This window comes from Aotus nancymaae, unplaced genomic scaffold (genome assembly GCF_030222135.1).
Source record: "Aotus nancymaae isolate 86718 unplaced genomic scaffold, 86718_ANA_hifiasm-v0.15.2.pri h1tg000043l, whole genome shotgun sequence".
Taxonomy (NCBI): Eukaryota; Metazoa; Chordata; class Mammalia; order Primates; family Aotidae; genus Aotus; species Aotus nancymaae.
Window position 1 is genome coordinate 3,026,106 of NW_026988457.1, and position 19,338 is coordinate 3,045,443.

Sequence of the window (19,338 nt, forward strand, 5' to 3'; positions counted from 1 at the left end):
AGTTTCTCCCGACACACTTTACAATATGGCAGTATTAAACTACTAAAGGTCTCAGGACTGCACGCACTGTTCTGTGCCTCTGAGCCCTTGCCCTACTTTGTGTCATCTCCCCCTGTTCACCTGGGTGACTCCAAGTATCCTTGAGGACCCAGCTCAGGCACCTCCTCTTCTCTGAAGTTGTTCACTGTGGTAACCAGAGGGTTGCCCCGATGCCATCATCAGCTCTTCATGGTCAGTAGTTGTTGATGGATAGAAGAAATCGGGGGGGGGGGGGGGAGTGGGGGGGGGGAATCTCTACTTAATCATTTAGAGGGGTTGCCTCAGGCAACCAGAATTCAAAGGCAGGAATAGCACTATACTGCTGGCCATAAAATGGACCCACGCAAAAATACACTTTGAAGCAGAAATGAAAGACTATAAAAGGAATGAAGATCAGAATAGCAACAAGAGCAATACCTTAGATTCGTGAGATTTTACAATTTATAAATTACTGTTGGAACTCTTCAGGTTTAGAGCACAGAGAAGTGGGTGCTGGTATTCTCACTTACAGATAAGAAGACTGGGGCTCGGGAAAGACCTGCTTACCCTAAGGGCCTGCAGTGACAGATCTTCTGGCTCTCTATTAGGTGCCTATTCCAGCATTTCGCAGCTTGCCTAAAATGAGACCAATTGTAAGATATTAATAAGAATTCACTTTCAAAATTCTATATACTCGCTGCTCTATTTTAAAAATACATTTCTCTTAAATTATGCTATGCTAATTAGCTCTACCATTTCCAGACAGTAATCTGTTATTGGGTGCTACTTTTTAAATTTAGATGCCACTACTAAATCCTAATTTAGACTCATTCCTTTTAATAACGTCTATGCCTTCTAATGTGTTCCACCCTTCACTGCTTCCAAATATGAGAGTTTAAAATGTGTTATATGGATAGAACTCTACCTTCAGAACATTCTAGTTTAGCTCTCCATTTGAAAGAAATTCTTTGTATATATATTGGGATCCTTACCTTGATGCTTTTCCTGTCTCCTTTGATAAATTCCTCCTTTGTCACACTGCACTGTTTCTCTGAGATCTTATATTAGAATAACCCTTTAAGAATAAGGAACTGTCGTAAATTGCTTTGTAAACAGGTTGCCAGCCGACTCCAGTATGTATTTCCTGTCTTCTCTTTCCACTCAAGTGGGTAATAACTGTGTTGTAACCTGGAGGCATTCAGTAGTCACTAACCACCTAGTATGTCAAATTACCTGGCAGTGTTAGCCAGCAAAAGGGGCTCACCGCACTAGAAGCCAACACTATGACACCAAGTCTTTGAGAAAAGAAAAGCTTTATATTGCCAGTCAGCCTCTGAGGAGACGGGAGTCCAGTTCAAATCTGTCTTCTTGTACTGGCTTTGAGGCAGTAATTTTACAAAAGGTTTAGGGGTGGATTCTGGGGTTAGCAGGTAAGTGGAGGAAGCAAAGGGGCCATCTGGGAAGCCTTCAGGCATGCACGGTTCTCTCTTCATGCTTCCTCATAGGTCCCATGTGCAAATTTGGAGGGAGTTAGTATGAAACATGTGGTAGAAATTCAGGCTGTGACATCGACAAGCTTGCTGTGCACAAACTCCATTTGGCCATATTGGTTCCAGCTGGTTTCAGCCAGTTTTGTTATAAGCAGAGGGAGTTTAGGCAAGTTGTTTCTTTTCTTATTTGCCATCCTGCAAACAAGAGTTTTTAGTTGTTAGTGCCTTCGACTCTTTGAAACACTTTCAGTAGTTCCCAAGATAGGAAGATAAAAGACCCCCTTCATCCGTGAAAACTCTTACATGCGGATGAAAGACACAGCTTCCTCTATGAGAGCAGAAGAACAATTAAATGACACTCACAATCACTATGGTTGGTGCCAGGAACATGGCCTGGTGAGGAGGAGAGTGTCACATCCTCCCTGCCCACTCGTGTTTCCATGCATGCATTTCCCTTTCTGTCCCTCCCCTAAGCCAGGATGCCCCTTCTGACCGCGTGGAACCATCACAGAAACTGCTTCCATTTATACCAGATGACTTGAGATTCAGTCTTCTTGCTTGGTTCTTATTTACTACAAAGACCCATGACAACTTTGCACACATTTGCTTAAGCTGAAAGCTAATGGATGAAAGTTTGCAGTTGAAAATCTGACACTACTACTTTCTCTTCAATCTTTTCCCTTTTTGCTTTTCTTACGAAACATGCAAGACAGTCGTCAGGAAAGCTCACCGCAAGAACTACACAAATAATGTAAAAGTGAGGCATCCATAGGATCAAAGCCACATTTCTTGGCTCTCTGCACCCCATTCGCGCGCCGGCCAGGTTAAGCCTCCTGCGTGGCCAGCACCCGTTGGCCGGGGAAGAGCTCGGTGGAACCCGACCCTTGTCTCCATGGCAACGCGTCACAAAGCGGCCTGCGGCTCCTGTAGCGCAGAGTCTGGCTGCAGCCAGGGCCCCGCGGCCGCCTCCTCAGGCAGAATGGAGCAACCTGGGCCCAGGGCTCCGGATCCCTCTCTCTACCACCACAACCTCCAGCCAAGTAAGACGGCGGAGTCTGCTGGCCTGAGAAGGGGCGGGGGTCTTTCCTGGGGAAAGGGTCCTGTTGAGAAAAAGGGAGATTAGGTCTTTAAGGGTGTGGCCTCGCTCTTTTTCTTTTTTTTGAGATGGAGTCTTGCTCTGTCGCCCAGGCTGGAGTGCAGTGGCACAATCTCAGCTCACTGCAATCGCTGCCTCCTGGGTTCAAGTGATTCTCCTGCCTCAGCCTCCAGAATAGCTGGGGCTACAGGCGTGTGCCACCGTGCCTGGCTAATTTTTTGTATTTTTAATAGAGACAGGGTTCCACTGTGTTAGCCAGGATGGTCTCGATCTCCTGACCTCATGATCTGCCCACCACGGCCTCCCAAAGTGCTGGGATTACAGGCATGAGCCATCGTGCCCAGCCTTCCTCTTTCCTTTCTAACCACCTTGTTTTCCCACTGTCTCCCTGTCTCCTCCTTGTCTGGGCACTGTTGGAGTCCTCCAAGATTGACTCTTCTGGGCTTATGTTCTCTTCATGACCCCATCCTGCCGCGGGGCTTCAGGTGCTACATAAAAGTGCCAACAACTCTCTAATCTTTATCTCTGACTTGGACTTGCCTCCTAAAACCAGCCAGTTCCATGTGGGTGTCAGAGCAGGGTCTCCAGCTCGACATGTGCAAAGTCACACTCCTTGTCCTCCTCAAACCTTCCAGATATTGAGAGTTCAGTTAAGAGGGTCCCAGCTGCTCAACTTAGAAGGGAAGTCAGCTTCCTTGAGACTGCATTTTGATCACCAGGTCTCGATTCTGCCTCCAAAGCTCTTTTGCCCCCTTTACCTCCAGGCTCGGGCCTCTAATGGCCACTCTGTGCCACCTCCTCTCCCACTGCTGGGAGAGCCACCCTCCAAAAGGTGGGCTTGATATGTCACCACCGCCCAGCTTTGGTCCAAAATAGGATGAGGTTGATGGTGACTGTGATGACTTACTGCTATTGAGCAATTACTATACACAGCGCTCTCAGGTGCTGGGTTAGTTTCCTGTGGCTGCTGTATGTTCCCACAGATTGGTGGATTCAAACAACAAAAATGTATTTGCTCACAGCTCTGAAGGTCAAGAGTCTGAAATCAAGGTCTGGACAAGCCTGTACTCCCTCTATAGGCCCTATGGGAAAAGCGATTCTTGCCTCTTCCAGCTTCAGGTGGCCATCGGCGCTGCTAGTGATGGCAGTGGCTGCTGCCATCATGCCGGCTGCAGCAGGGAAGCACAGCTGGGGCTGCACGCTCCATGGAGTCAGTGGGAGCCCTGCCCTTTCCGAGTTGGGATGGGAGCTCCCTGTGCCACTACAGCTGCCCAAACCGCAGCTGCAGACCCAGGCCTCCTGCTCTATGGAGCAGGCAGGAGCCCCACTCTCCTGGAAGAGATTACAGCCACCCAAATTGCGACAGTGGGTCTGAGCCTCCCTGTGCCTCTGAGCCTCCCTGTGGAACCCACAGCTGCAGACCTGGGCCTCCCACTCCATGAAGCAGCCAGGAGCCGGGGACAAGCGGGAGCCCTACCTCTTCCGAGTTGGTGGGGCTGGAGCTCCCTGGTGCCCCTGTGGCTACCCTCCAAGGCACAGGACCTGGGCATCTCTGCAGTCTGCACCCTTGGATGCCCCAGGAAGGACACCCCTCACTCATCTATCCCTGCAGGCTTAGCGGTATCTGCTCCACTGCCTGGCCTCTCTCCACTGGCTTCAATCTCAGAGCGAGGTTGAGTCCAAGCACCATGGCTATGAATGGCAGCAGGAGGCAGACAGAGTCGTGGGTGGAAGGGGGTGGGGTCCCCAGTAAGACCCCACCCTCAGACCAGGAAGGACCTGAAGCCTGGGGACCAGGCTGCCAGTTGGGAACCAGGAACCGGAGTAGGGACTCATGATGCCTCCTCTGGCCTGCCCATGGCCGCCCGTGGACCAATTGGCATTCACTTCCCTTCCTGTGAAGTCTATAAAAGCCCTGGGCTCAGCCAGAAGAGGGCAGAGGACCACCAGAGGATGAAGAGGGCAGGGAGAGACAAGAGAAACACCAGCTGTAGAGGAATATGCTCTCTGCTGATAGCTGGAGATGATGGGGTAACTAGCTGCAGAGAGGAAGGAGTACCCTCTCCACTGAGAGCTGCAGAGACGACCTGCTGACAGAGAGCAGTTACCCTCTCTGCTGAGAGCTTCAGAGATCTGCAGAGACCTCCGAATGACTTGCCTATGGAGAGGAGCCAACCGTCCAGGGCCTCCTCTCTGCTGAGAGCTGAGCACTCGACGACTGGACAATGTGCCTACAGAGAGGAGCTGCCCGCTCCTCTGAGCTGTTCTAACCCTAACACTCTTCTTCACTCTTCACTTGTCTGTGTACCTCAACGCAGGACAAGAACTCTGGCAAAGGCTGGCAAAGGCATTGCAGCCACAGATGTTTCCAGCCAGAAAAATCAACACCCCAGACATCCTGTAACACTAGCTTGCGGCCTCATTACTCCAGGTCTCTGCCTCTGTCTTCTGAGGACACTTGTCATTGCATTTAGGGTCCACGAGGATAATCCAGGATGATTTCCTGATCTCGAGATCTTTAATTGCATGAGCAAAGACTCCTTTTCCCAATAAGGTCAGATTCACAGGTTTTGGGCATGAGGACACAGACCTATCTTTGTGTAGTGCCACCATGCAGCATGCTACAAACAACTTATATTTATCAGTACCTTAAATCCTCAAAACAAAAATGAGAGAATAAAACAATATATATGAAAACATTTTGTAAAATATAATCGAATATACATATTAGTTACTATTTTACAATATTTTCAAAGCTTTATATTTTCCTAACGGTAAACATGTTCATCCAGTGGGTTGTCAAGGTTAGCAGAATGAGGCTTTCGGATGCTTTGCCAACCTGTCATCAGCCACCTTTCCCTTTGCTTCATTCACCTGGGGCCATTTGTTGTATCTTGTCTCAGACTCTCATACCTCCCACTACTTCCTCTATAAATTGCTTTACTTCATGTCCCATGTTTACCTTTCAAACATCTACCAAATTAAATCCCAGCTCAGATGCCACCTATGCTATTATGACCCCTGGGCCTGCCCCTGCTTCCCCATTTTCTCATCCAAGCAAAAAAGAATTGCACCTTCTTCATGGTCCCTGTAACACATAGGACATCAGTGCTACATTAATGTTGTGCTCGTAGGATACATAGCTCATCTCTTGGCCTGTGAGTTCTCCAAGGCCAGGTCAAGACTCTATGTCCCAGTGCCAGCACAGGGCTTGGTCCGTGGGACGGCTTGGGGATTGGTTTGCAGGAGGAACAGAAAATAAGAGAAGAAAGAAACAGGAAGACAGAATCACAGGAAAGATAGATATGAGCTACAGAAAAAGACACTGAGACACCCAGAAGAAAGTAGTGACGTGCATAGAATATACTAGAAATAGATTTTCAGAATACTGTGATTACAGATTTCTCAATGAACATTTGTGTTAATGAAGATTAATTCCAATAGCATACTGTATTTTCAGAAGCTTTGTCAATGGAGGTAAAAAGCATGGAAATATTGCCCTGGCAAAAAGGGTTGTAGTAAGGGAAATCATTAACATGAAATTAAAGGAAGATGTATTGAAGATCAAGTGTGTATCGAAGCAGGTTAGGATTAGGGAGTGGACGAAGTTGCTGATCTATACAAAAGTAACACAGGAAGTGAGAGGCTCGCGTGGCCTTGGTTCCTGGAAGCAGTGAAGTGTGCTGCTCTTGTCCATCAGACTCCTGAGACTGGCACCTAGCAATTGGTGACCCCAGTTGCCAGTCTATCTTCAGAAGGGATAGGACCCTAGACAGGAACTCAGAGAGGCGTGTCATGCTTGCCCACATGATTGATTGGGAGGTGCTGCCTGGGGTGCTGTTAGTTCTGCCAGGCTTTTTGAGGCATATCTGAGCCTAATAGAAATGTGATCTGGACTGTTAGAGTTGTTTAACTTAGAATAAAAGAGGGAGAAGTCATATGTGGTTTTGTGCAGAATAGCCTTCCTGATCCTTCGACAAGTCCAATGCAGAAGTTCGAACCAGGTTAGAGAAGGCTTCTTCTACAAGTGGCATGACTCACAATTTCTTCCCTTTTACTTGTCCACACTTGCAATTCTTTTAACAAAGAACATTCAATTTTGCTATTGGGATAAAGTGCTTTCAAGCATAAAGTGCTTCCCACTAAAGCAGGAAAATTGGAGAATGATATCATTTATCGTAGAGCAGGATTAGAGAGCAGGATTAGAAACACAGGTACAGAGTGGGGAATACGGGGGCTAAGGTTTCCGTTCTCTGACTTAGGGGCTTCTAAGTGGAGGTGGACTTCAGCCAGGGTTAAGGGCACAGGTAATAGTTGTAGATGATCAGATCCTGATTGGAAATGAGGGTCTGTTAAATTATAAACAAGGCTTGATTGGGATAGATGAGGAGATGAACATTAAGAGGTTCACAGGTAACAGGAACCATAAATATTTGGCCAGTGCTCCCTATGCCAAGCAGTAGCATATAGCTTTTTTAAAAATTGGGAAATTGGCCTGGCGCAGTGGCTTACACCTGTAATCCCAGCACTTTGGGAGGCCGAGGCGGGTGGATCACAAGGTCAAGAGATCGAGACCATCCTGGTCAACATGGTGAAACCCCGTCTCTACTAAAAATACAAAAAATTAGCTGGGCATGGTGGCGCATGCCTGTAATCCCAGCTACTCAGGAGGCTGAGGCAGGAGAATTGCCTGAACTCAGGAGGTGGAGGTTTCGGTGAGCTGAGATCGCACCATTGCACTCCAGCCTGGGTAACGAGAGCGAAACTCCATCTCAAAAAAAAAAAAAATTGGGAAATTGAAGAAAGATGCTTAGTAGCAACTGTAGTAGGACACATGAAGGAGAACAAATACAGGCAATGGGGTGGCTACAGTATTCTAGGGAGGCAGTGATAGATCCTAGAGAACGTATCATGTATCCAAAAAGTAGAGATGTTCAACCCAGGTTCTCATGACATATAAAAAGCAGCAGGTAACTACCCAGATGTGAAGAATGAGAGAATGACTAGATTTTAAATTTAACATATATATTCCTAAGAAATTTGGTGGTACTTTGTTAACAATGGGAGATTGGGGCAAATAGTGTTGTTGCTGGTGTCTACCTGTCTTAGTCCACTTTCTGTTGCTATAACAGAATACTACATGCTGGGTAATTTATAAGGAAAAGAATACTATTTAGCTAATGGTTCTAGAGGCTGGAAAGTCCAAGAGCACGCTATGGCATCTAGTGAGCGCCTATTAGCTGCATCGTAACATGGTGGAGGGCATTGCACAGTGAGAGGGCGAGAGTGTGGTAGCCCAGGTCTCTCATCCTCTTTTTATAAAGCTACCAGTTCCATCATGGGGACCACTCTCTGATTATCTTATCTAATCTTAATTACCTACCAAAGGCCCCACCTCCAAATGCTATCAACATACACATTTGGGGATTAAGTTTCCAATATATAAAATTTGGGGGACACATTCAAACAATAGCACTACCTAATGGTAAATTCTCAGCTGGCATCCTCCTGGAACTATCAGCAGTAATTGACTCCCTTCTCTGGGACACTTTCTTTGACTGTCAGGATGCCACTGGCTCCTGGTTTCTTTCTCACCTTGCTGACAGTTCTTTTCAATCCCTTCATTGGCTCCTCCTTTTTTTCTCCAAATTCTTGACACTGGAGTGTTCCAGGTCTCAGCCTTGGAACTTCTGCTCCAAGTCTACGCTCTCCTTCATTGACCTCCCTACTCTCATAGCTTCAAATAGCATCTACATCGCAGAATTTTGCACAACCATTACAAGACATGAATTAAAACTATGCCAGATGAGTTGGAAGTGTTTTCCATCAGACAATGTTAGTGACAGATAGAAGACAAAGACACTTTGTGTTATATGCGCCCACTTTTGTGAAACAAAAGATTGAGAGCTGAAACCCAATATGTCTATGTATAAACCTGCATGTGATTACCTCCACATGTATGCAAAGAAACAGGCACAATTGTTAACATGTGCTGCCTGGAAGAAGGGATAGGAAGGAGTATGGCAATGGTAGGGAAAGGAAAAAGTAAGGAGGTGTCCATTATAAAACCTGATGTGTGTGATATAATCTCCTGTGTGTAAAATCATTTCATGTGTCTATATGTACATCTAATATGATGCATGTAAAGTTGGTGAGTAAAACACAATAGTGGGTCTCTTAAGATGATAGAATTTCAAATGAACTACTTTCCTCTTTATATTTTTATGTCTGTCTTTAATTCTTTAAAATAGCACACATGAATGCTCAGGACAAACAGTAGAACTATCTTTTATTTTGGGGTGAAGCACACATAACTCGAGGTTATTCCTATTAGAGGCTGTATGTTGATCTTTATTCCTTAGACTCTAAAGGTAAATTATTATCCAGAATGTTTTTTTCTCTTGCAAAATTATCTTAATTGTTAAAACAACGTTTCATCAAAATATTCTGGTCTGCCACATTTAAAAATGCTTTATTTTACTTTTAGCAGGTGACCTCCATTGGGATTCCTATGCTACCACTATGAGGACTGCATTCGTGCCTAAAGCAGGAGTGGTGCCTGCTTTAATTCGGTAGATCATTATTTGAGTTGGATTGATATACATGTTTTAATTTGTTAACTTGTCTTTTATGACTCAGAATACAAATACATAGACAGTAATTAGAGAAGCCTCATAAAAATGCACTTGGGTAGGAGTTACTGTGTACACAGCTCTCTTCCAAGTATCAGTGATACCTCCACCCTCAAACAGTATCCAAACTTCCTATAGGAAAACCAAGAAAATGGCCACTGATTTTTCATAAAGTTATTGTGTATTGTGGTTTACAGCAGACTCAATATATCTGTTAATAAGATTGTGCTACCTAGGTCGGGCACGGTGGCTCACGCCTGTAATCCTAGCACTTTGGGAGGCCGAGGTGGGTGGATCACTTGAGGCCAGGAGTTTGAGACCAGCTTGGCCAACATGGTGAAACCCCATCTCTATTTTAAAAAAAAAAAAAAAGATTGTGCTACCTAAACATTCATGTGACTTGAATCCTTTCCCTAATGTATAGTAGGCAGGCAATAGCAATTGAGTGAATAGATAAATGAATGAATAAATACTTGTTATCACAGCATCACCAAGTCTATCTGTGGAAGCTGGAGAAGGCCACTCTCCCCCTATTCTTATCTCCACTCCTCCAGATACTGCAATATTGGCTTCAGCTTCTCCAATTCAACCTGAGCTGAGGGTAGTGGGAGTTTCTAAACATCAGCTGCCTTTCTAAGCTTCTAAACTCATCAGTTGGTGAGTGAGAGTGGCATTAGGGGAGCCCCATCATCTTTCACCGTGTCACTAGTAGGTATGAAATCAGCATACAGAGCCTTCAATTATCATGTTCATTCTGTGAATTGTTTCCAGTAAGAATCTTTTTACTTTAAGCCTGGCCAACATGGTGAAACCCTGTCTCTACCTAAAATACAAAAGTTAGCCAGGGGTGGTGGTGGGCACCTGTAATCCCATCTACTCAGGAGGCTGAGGCAGGAGAATTGCTTAAACCTGGGAGGCAGAGATTGCAGTGAGCCAAGATTGCGCCACTGCACTCCAGCCTGGGCGACAGAATGAGACTCTTTTCACCTTAATAGTTCAAGTTATTGAGAAGTGGAATGGAGTATTGGTAAGACCATGGCTGTGGTGTTAGAAAAAATGGCTTCTAGCCACAGCCCCCTGCTGTATTATCTCTGCTACCTTAGGCAAGTAACAAGCCATCTGGGGCTCAGTTTTGTCATTGGTGAAATGGGGACAATGATACCTGCCTAAAGAGGCTGTTCTGAGGACACAAACCACTAGGACAGTGACTAACACAAAGAAATTAGTCATTTTCATTTATTTTTTCCACCATAGTATATGATAGATTTCCAAAAAGTACAAGGCTACAAGATTCCAGATTTCTGAGTTACTAGCTATCCCAGTGAGTCCCGTAACTGGGACATTTTATCATCTGATTAATGAATGTGCAAGGTATATGACTGTAACAGTTGCCTGAAGAAGAAACATTGGAGATGAAAGCCAAAAACAAATAGGTAACTTAGGGAGTCTAGGTTAGTGGTGTTTGAATTTGCATGTTTATAAAGTTCTCATAGACGTTTTCAGTATAAAAATTTTAACTTTTTTTATTTCAATAGCTTTTGGGGCACACACGGTTTTTGGTGACATGGATGAATTGTATAATGGTGAAGTCTGAGATATTAGGGTACCCATCACCCAAGTAGTGTACATTGTATTTCATATGTAGTTTTATATTCCTCACCCCTTCCACCTCCCTCCCCACTTCTGAGTCTCCATAGTCCATTATGTCACCCTGTATGCCTTTGGGTACCCATACCTTAGCTCCCACTTATAAGTGAGAACATATAGTATTTGGTTTTCCATTCCTGAGTTACTTCACTTAGAATAATGGCCTCCAGCTCCATCCAAATTCCTGCAGAAGACATTATTTTATTCTTCTTTATGGCTATGTAGTATCCCACGGTGTATACATACCACATTTTTTTAATCCACTCACTCATCAATGGGCACTTAGGTTGGTTCTATTATCTTTAAAATTGTGAATTGTACTAAGATAAGCATACATATAGTTGTCTCTTTAATAAAATGACTTATTTTCCTTTGGGTAGATACCCAGTAGTGGGATTGCTGGATCAAATGGTAGATCTACCATTAGTTCTTTAAGAAATCTTCATACTGTTTTCCATAGAGTTTGTGCTAATTTATGCTCCCACCATCAGTGTATAAGTGTTCCTTTTTCACCACATCAATGCCAGCATCTATTGTGTTTTGACTTTTTAATAATTAAGCTTAATAATACTTTTTGCAGGAGTAGGGTGGTAATTCATTGCAGTTTTCATTTGTATTTCCCGGATGATTAGTGATGTTGAGCATTTTTTTCATATGTTTGTTGGCCATTTGTATACCTTCTTTTGAGATGTGTCTGTTCATGTCATTTACCCACATTTTGATGGGATTTTTTTTCTTGATGATTTCTTTGAGATCCATGTAGATTTTGGATGTTAGTCCTTTGTTAGATGCATAGTTTGCAAATATTTTTCTCCCATTCTGTGGGTTTTCTGTTTACTCTGATTATTCCTTTTGCTGTACAGCAGCATTTTAGTTAAATCAGGTCTCATTTATTTATTTATTTATTTTGTTTCATTTGCTTTTGGGGTCTTAGTCATGGATTATTTGCCTAAGCCAATGTCCAGAAGAGTTTCTCCCCTGTTATCTTCTAGAATTTTTATGGTTTCAGGTTTTTAAGCGTTGGATCCATCTTGAGTTGATTTTTGTGAGGGATGCTAACCAATTTCCCCAGCACCGTTTATTAAATATGATGTCCTTTCCCAAATTTATGTTTTTGTGTGCTTTGTCAGGGATCATTTGTTTGTTAAGTGTTTGGCTTTATTTATGTGTTCTCTATTCTGTTCCATTGGTCAAGTGGTCAATGCGGTTTTTTGTTTGTTCGTTCGTTTGTTTTGTTTTGTTTTGTTTTTACCAGTACCATGCTCTTTTGGTAACTACAGCCTTGTAGAATAATTTGAAGTTCAGTAATATGATACCTTCTGATTTATTCTTTTTACTTACAATTGCTTTGACTATTTGGGTTCTTTTTTGGTTCCATAGGAATTTTAGGATTGTTTTTTCTAATTCGGTGAAAAATGATGTTGGTATTTTGGTAAGAATTGCATTGACTCTGTAGATTGCTTTGGGCAGTATAGTTATTTTCATGATATTGATTCTTGCAATCCATGAAATGCATTCGTGGGATGTGTTTTCATTTGCTTGTGTCACCTATGATTTCTTTCAGTAGTGTTTTGTAGTTCCCTTGCAGAGATCTTTCACCCCCTTGGCTGGGTATATTCCTAGGTATTTTGTTTTATTTTATGCAGCTGTTGTACAGGGATTGAGCTATTGATTTGATTCTCAGCTTGGTCATTGTCACATACAGCAGTGCTACTGATGTACGTACATTGATTTTGTAACTTTAGACTTTACTGAATTAATTTATCCAAACTCTAGGTATATGATCATATTATCAGCAGACAACAATAATTTGACTTTCTCTTTTTGAACATGAATACGCTTTATTTCTTTCTCTTGCTTGATTGGTCTGACTAGGACTTCCAGTACCATGTTGAATAGAAATGGTGGAAGTGGGCATCCTTTTCTTGTTGCAGGCCTCAGAGGCAATGCTTTCAACTTCCTACATTTGGTGAAATAGAAGCTGTGGTTTTGTCATAGATGGCTGTTACTATTTTGAGGTATATTCCTTTGATGCCTAGTTTGTTGAGGGTTTTTTATAATAAAAGGATGCTGGATTATACTGAATGCTTTTTTTTTAACATCTATTGAAATGATCATATGATTTTTGGTTTTTGATTCTGTTTATATGATATATCACCTTTATTGACTTGCATATATTAAAGCATGCCTGCATCACTGGGATAAAACCAACTTGATTATTGCATATTATTTTTGATGTTGCTATTGAATTCCATTAGTTAGTATTTTGTTGAGGATTTTTGCATCATGATATTGGTCTACAGTCTTCTATAGACCAATATTTCTGATTTTGGTATCAGAGTGATACTGGCTTCATAAAATGAGTCGGAGAGGATTCCCTCCTTCTCAATCTTTTGGAATAGTTTCAGTAGGATTGGCACCAATTTTTCTTTGAATGTCTGGCAGAATTCAGCTGTGAATCCATCTGGCCCTGGGCTTTTTTTGAAGTCAACAATTTTTTTCTTACTGATTCAATCTCACTGCGTGTTATTGGTCTGTTCAAGGTTTCTATTTCTTCCTGATTTAATCTAGAAGGCTTGTATGTTTCCAAGAATTTATTCATTTTTTCTGGATTTTCTAGTTTGAGTGCACTGAGGTGCTCATAGTAGTCTTGAATGATCTTTCACAATTCTGTGGTGTCAATTGAAACGTCTTCAGTTCCATTTCTAATAGAGGTTATTTGAATATTCTCTCTTCTTTTCTTGGTTAATCTAGTTTATGGTCTATCAATTTTACCTTTTCAAACAGCCAGCTTTTTGTTTCATTGATATTTATTTTTTGTTGTTATTGTTTTAATTTTATTTTGTTCTGCTCTGATCTTATTTCTTTTCCTGTACTAGCTTTGGGTTTAGTTTTTTGTTGTTGTTGTTGTTGTTGTTTGTTTGTTTCTACAGTTCCTTGAAGTATGAAATTAGGTAGTCAATTTGTGATCTTTCAGACTTTTTGCTGTAGGCATTTAGTGCTATAAACTTTCCTCTTAGCACTGCTTTTACTGTATCCCAGAAGTTTTGATAACTTGTGTCACTATTATCATTTATTTCAAAGAATTTTTAAATTTCCATTTTGATTTTGTTGTTAACCCGAATATCATGCAAGACCAGATTGTTTAATTTCCATGTATTTGTATAGTTTTGAGGGTTCCTTTTGGAGTTGATTTTTAGTTTTATTCCACTGTGATCTGAGAAGATACTTGACATGACTTTGATTGTTTAAAATTTATTGAGACTTGTTTTATGCCCTATTGTATGGTCTATATTGGAGACTGTTCCAGGTGCTGATGAGAAAAATATACATTCTGCAATTCTTAAGTGGAATCTTTTGTAAATATTTGTTAGGTCCATTTGTTCTAGGGTGTAGTTTAAGTCCATTATTTCTTTGTTGACTTTCTGTCTCAATGATCTGTCTACTGCTGTCAATGGAGTGTTGGAATCCCCCACTATTATTGTGTTGCTGTTTATCTCATGTCTTGGATCCAGTAGTAAACATTTTATGAATCTGGGAGCTCCAGTGTTAGAAGCATACAAACGTAGGATTGTAATATCTTCTTGTTGGATTGATCCTTTCATCATTATGTAATGACCTTCTTTGTCTGTTTTTACTACTGTTGCTTTAAAGTCTGTTTTATCTGATGTAAGAATAGCTACTCCAGCTTGCTTTTGGTTTTCATTTGCATGGAATATCTTTTTCCACCCCTTTTCCATGGTTTTATATGAATCCTTATGTTTTAGGTGAGTCTCTTGAAGACAGCAGATATTTTGTGTTTTGTGATTTTTTTTTTAAATCCATTCTGCCAATCTACCTTTTAAGTGGAGTATTTAGGCCATTTATGTTCAATGTTCATATTGAGATGTGAGATACTGTTCCAGTCATCATGTTAATTGTTACTTAGATACTTTGTTTTCTTCATTGTGCTATTGTTTTATAGGCCCTTTCAAAAGGTTCTGTTCTGGTGCATATTGATCTTTTGTTTCAGAATTTAGAACTCCTTGTAGCATTTCTTGTAGGGCTGGCCTGGTACTGACAAATACCCTCAGCATTTGTTTGTCTGAAAATGAATTTATTTCTCCTTCATTTATAAAACTTAGTTTTTCTGGATAAAAAAATTCTTGACTGACAGTTACTCTCTTTAAGGAGGCTAAAGATAGGACCCTAATCCCTTCTGGTTTGTAAGATTTCTGCAGAAAAGTCTGCTGTTACTCTGATAAGTTTTTGTTGTTATTGTTGTTGTTTTTTAATAGTTTACCTGATGTTTTTGTCTCAGTGCTCTCAGAATTATTTCCTTCACATTGACTTTAGGATAGCCTGCTGACTGTAGGTGTTGGTGAAGTCTTTTTTGTGATGAATCTCCCAGGAGTTCTTTGAGCTTCTTGTATTTGGATATCTAAATCTCTAGCAAGCTCAGGGAAGTTTTCCTCAATTATTCCCTCAAATGATTTTTCCAAACTTTTCACTTACTCTTCTCTCTCAGAACACCAATTACTCTTAGATTTGGCCATTCTACATAATTCCCTGTTTCTTGGAGATTTTGCTCATTTCTTTTTTTCTTTTTCTTTTTTCTTTTTTTTTTTTGTCTAGGTTAATTCAAAAGCCTTGTCTTCTAGCTCTAACTTTTTTTCTTCTGCTTGTTCTAGTCTGTTAGAACTTTCCACTGCATTTTGTCATTCCCTAAATGTGACTTTCATTTCCAGAAGTTCTGATTTTTAAAAAAATATTTTCTTTAGAAAATTTTTTATTCATATCCTGAGTTTTTAAATTTCTTTATGTTGGTTTTCCCCTTTCTCTGGTATCTTCTTGAGTAGCTTAATAATCAAATTTTTGAATTCTTTATCTGCTACTTCAAAGATTTCATTTGAGTTTAGATCCATTGCTGGAGAGCTAGTGTGATCTTTTGGGGATGTTATAGAACCTTGTTTTGTCATATTGCCAGTATTATTTTTCTGGTTCCTTCTCATTTGGTTGGACTATTTATTCTAATTTTTCTTGAATTTATTTTTGGTTTGATTTTTTTTAATTTCTTTTTTTTCCCTTAAGGATGTGACTTTAATGTTTACAGTTTATTATAGCCTAATGTGGCTCTTGGTGCCTTCAGGGGTGAAGAATCTGTATAAGTTCCTTGGTTATAGAGAGTCTTTGTATGATGGCTTTGTCAAATGACAACATAAATTTAAATAGCTGCAAAAGATTAAACTTCCTCCCCATCCTGTATATTGACATTTTAAAATAAAACTTTTCTATAAAACCAGTGAATACTCTGAATGCTTTAGCAAATTAATGCCTGCCATGATCTTTAAATAAATACACAAATAAGCTCTTCTTTGATAATTTATTTCATTTATTTTTCTTCTTGAACTCTCATTCCCACTCCACTTCCTCCATAGAATTTTTCCCTGCTTGAATATATTTTATGTTTGAAAGCAATTTATTGATCACTCTATTATGCTTCTTTGCAATTATTTTAGTATATTAATTGAAATTAATTTTTAAACGTGTTATATGACCCTAAGTATTGAGTTATCACAATTACTTTAGGATACAATTGCTCAAAGCAATAAATACATTATAAATATTCATAATTATGAAATACAAAAAGTAAATTTTTTGCAACTGCATCTTAATGAGATAAATGTGGCTGTTTTGTTTTCAATTAGTTCATATATCTAGTTTTGAGTGTTGTTATTTTTAGACTGAAACTGTACTCGGCATCAATCTTTTTCTGCTTCTCTCTTTTTTCAATTTATAGATTCTAATGTTAAGAAACCTTGTTCATATATATATATATACATTAGTCGATGCGAAAAAAAGGAGTTTTAGTATAGTATAGTATTATATCCAAGTAACTTATACATTTAGCTACACATTTTATTGCATTATATCCAAAAATAATACAATAAAATGTGTAGCTAAATGCATACATTATTTGTGAAAAGTATAATAAAAGCATGATGTTTCTTAAATATATGCTCATGTATATAGAATTCTGCTGCTTTCCTTTGGGAATAATTAAATAATAATCATGTATAAAAACAGAAACAATTTTCATTAATTTCATCAGACCTCAAATCAAATATTTACTATTATTCAATGAGAGAAAGTTACATATAGTGAAAATTAAAATTGGTCTGGCAGGTTAGCCTATACTTTCATTTATTGTTAAATATTTTACAACATAAAATAACATGAAAATTGGCTGTATTCGAATAAATATTTTGTAACATGATTGGATTCAGAATAAAGTTTAAATACTTTATTGAATGATTAATACAAAATCTGAAAAAAAAAACCACAAGATTCCTATTCGTTAGTTTTATCCAATGAATCTTTAAAAATTTAAGTGTCTCAGAAAAAATTCTGGGCTCAGCGTGGTGGCTCATGCCTGTAATCCCAGCACTTTGGGAGGCTGCAGCGGGTTGATCACCTAAAGTCAGGAGTTCAAGACTAGCCTGACCCCAATATAGTGAAACCCAGTCTCTACTAGAAATACAAAAATTAGCCTGGTGTGGTGGCATGTGCCCATTGTCCCAGCTACTCGGGAGGCTCAGACAGGAGAATCGCTTGAACCAGGAAGTGGAGGTTGCTCCAGCCTGGGTGACAGAGGGAGACTCTATCTCACAAAAAAAAAAAAAAAAAAAAAAAAAAGGAAAGATTCTGGTTATTAAAGTAATCAGCATGACCAACCCCTGCTGCTTCACCACCTCAGAGCTGCTTTTCTTTCCAGCTAATTACATGTCCTAGAGATAAGCTGATAAATGCCTGTCTTTAAATGTGGGAGGAAAGGAGTAACTTTGAGCATTCTACATTCTCTGTTCTTTTCTCAGAGGCCTCTCCCTAAAAAGAGATGAACATTTTGTCATTGTTAGGAGATAGAAAACCAGATGTTACACTCAGCCACGCTCTATGACATACCGAAATTCAGACCCTCCCCACACAGACCTAGTACTCTGGGCATAGCACAGTCTTCACTCTATAGAAATACACATGACAATGAGATCACACCCCCAGGCAAGTGGTTCCCAGTGAAACCTGGATTACAAGGAGGTATCCCTGAAATCACTCTGACCATGTATTCCTTCACTGGGGCCCCTGCCGTGGTTGGAGGCTTATCCCCCACAGCAATGCACCATAGAAAAAGCCTGTGGTGAAATGGGGAAAGCAGAATCAGGCAAGCAGTGTAGGAAGAAAAAACCCACATGCTTATGCAGGTTTGTTCTCAGGCGGATATGTTCTAGGAAAGAGCATATTGAGAAATTGAGATCTGAAAATTGATTCTTTTACAGCTTTTTGTGGCTAAGTGTGGTGACTCACAGCTGTAATCCCAGTCTGTAGCATGTGCCTGTAGTCCCAGCTGTTTGGGAGGTTGAGGTGGGAGGAATGCTTGAGGCTACAAGTTCAAGACTAGCCTGGGCAACATAGTGAGACCCTATCTCAAAAAATAAAAATAAAGAATAAGTCAGCTGGACATGGTGGTACAGGCCTGCAAGTCCTAGCTACTTGGGAGGCTGAGGTGGGAGGATAGATTGAGTCCAGCAGTTTGAAGCTGCAGTGAGCTATGATGGTACCATTGCACTGCAGCATAGGTAACAGGCAACAGAGCAAGACTCTGTCTCAAAAAGAAAAACAAAAAAGAAGCTATCTGTGCGGTGTCCCCTCGCTATGGAAAATCTCCAGTTTATATCTGAATGACAATGGAATGATCATCTAGATGTTTGTTTCCAACTTCCCAGATATTTGTTTCTTACAGAGATGATCTGAATATTCCCATCCTTCTTTTTAAAAAAAGTAAAAATTAAATATTTTAAACATACACAAAGGAACACATAACATATCCCCCACTACGACCCAGCAACAGCGATCATCACCGGTTAGATACTGTTGTCTGTAGTCTCCATTCATCCTTCCCACCGAAGCAAATCCCAGGCATTGTATCATTTCAATCCTAAAGATTTTGTATGTATCTCTAAAAGATAAGGATGTTTTAAAAATAATACTATTATCTCACCTTTAAGAAAACCAATTCCTTAATATAAAATAGTCAATCAGCAATCAAGTCTCTTCAATTGTCTCATAATTTTTTTTAAAAAGGCAGTGGTTTGAAATTGAATCCAAAAAAGGTCCACACATTTCATTTGGTTATTTGTCTCTTACCTCATTTAATCTTAAAAAAGAGAGAGAGAGAATTTTCTTCTTCTTTTTTTTTTCCTAACAAATTCTTTGTTGAAGAAACAGAATCATTGTTCTGGGATTTTTTTTTTAATCTTCATGTAGCCATTTAAATAATTTCTCTTTTCATGTATTTCCTATAATCCAACGGTCTAAAGACTTCATCTGATTCAAGTTTTGCATTTTGGCAAAGATATTTAATAAGTGGTGACGCAGGTATTCATTCAGAAGCTCCTGGTATCTGGTGGTCCTCTTTTGG

The 19,338-nt window shown here is 40.4% G+C and overlaps 1 protein-coding gene across 4 annotated transcripts in view; it reads left to right on the forward strand.

Moving 5' to 3' along the window:
- Positions 1-2,427: 2,427 nt before the first annotated feature.
- TEX26 (testis expressed 26) overlaps positions 2,428-19,338 on the forward strand; it is a 38,053-nt gene continuing 21,142 nt past the window's right edge. For 2 of the 4 annotated variants that reach the window (XM_064361792.1, XM_064361794.1), the window contains exons 1-2: positions 2,428-2,548; positions 9,092-9,176. In XM_064361792.1, the coding sequence (XP_064217862.1) occupies positions 2,488-2,548; positions 9,092-9,176 (146 nt within the window). In that variant the 5' untranslated portion in view covers positions 2,428-2,487. The remainder of the gene's footprint in view (positions 2,549-9,091; positions 9,177-19,338) is intronic. The other 2 variants (XM_064361793.1, XM_064361795.1) reach the window with 1 other exon arrangement.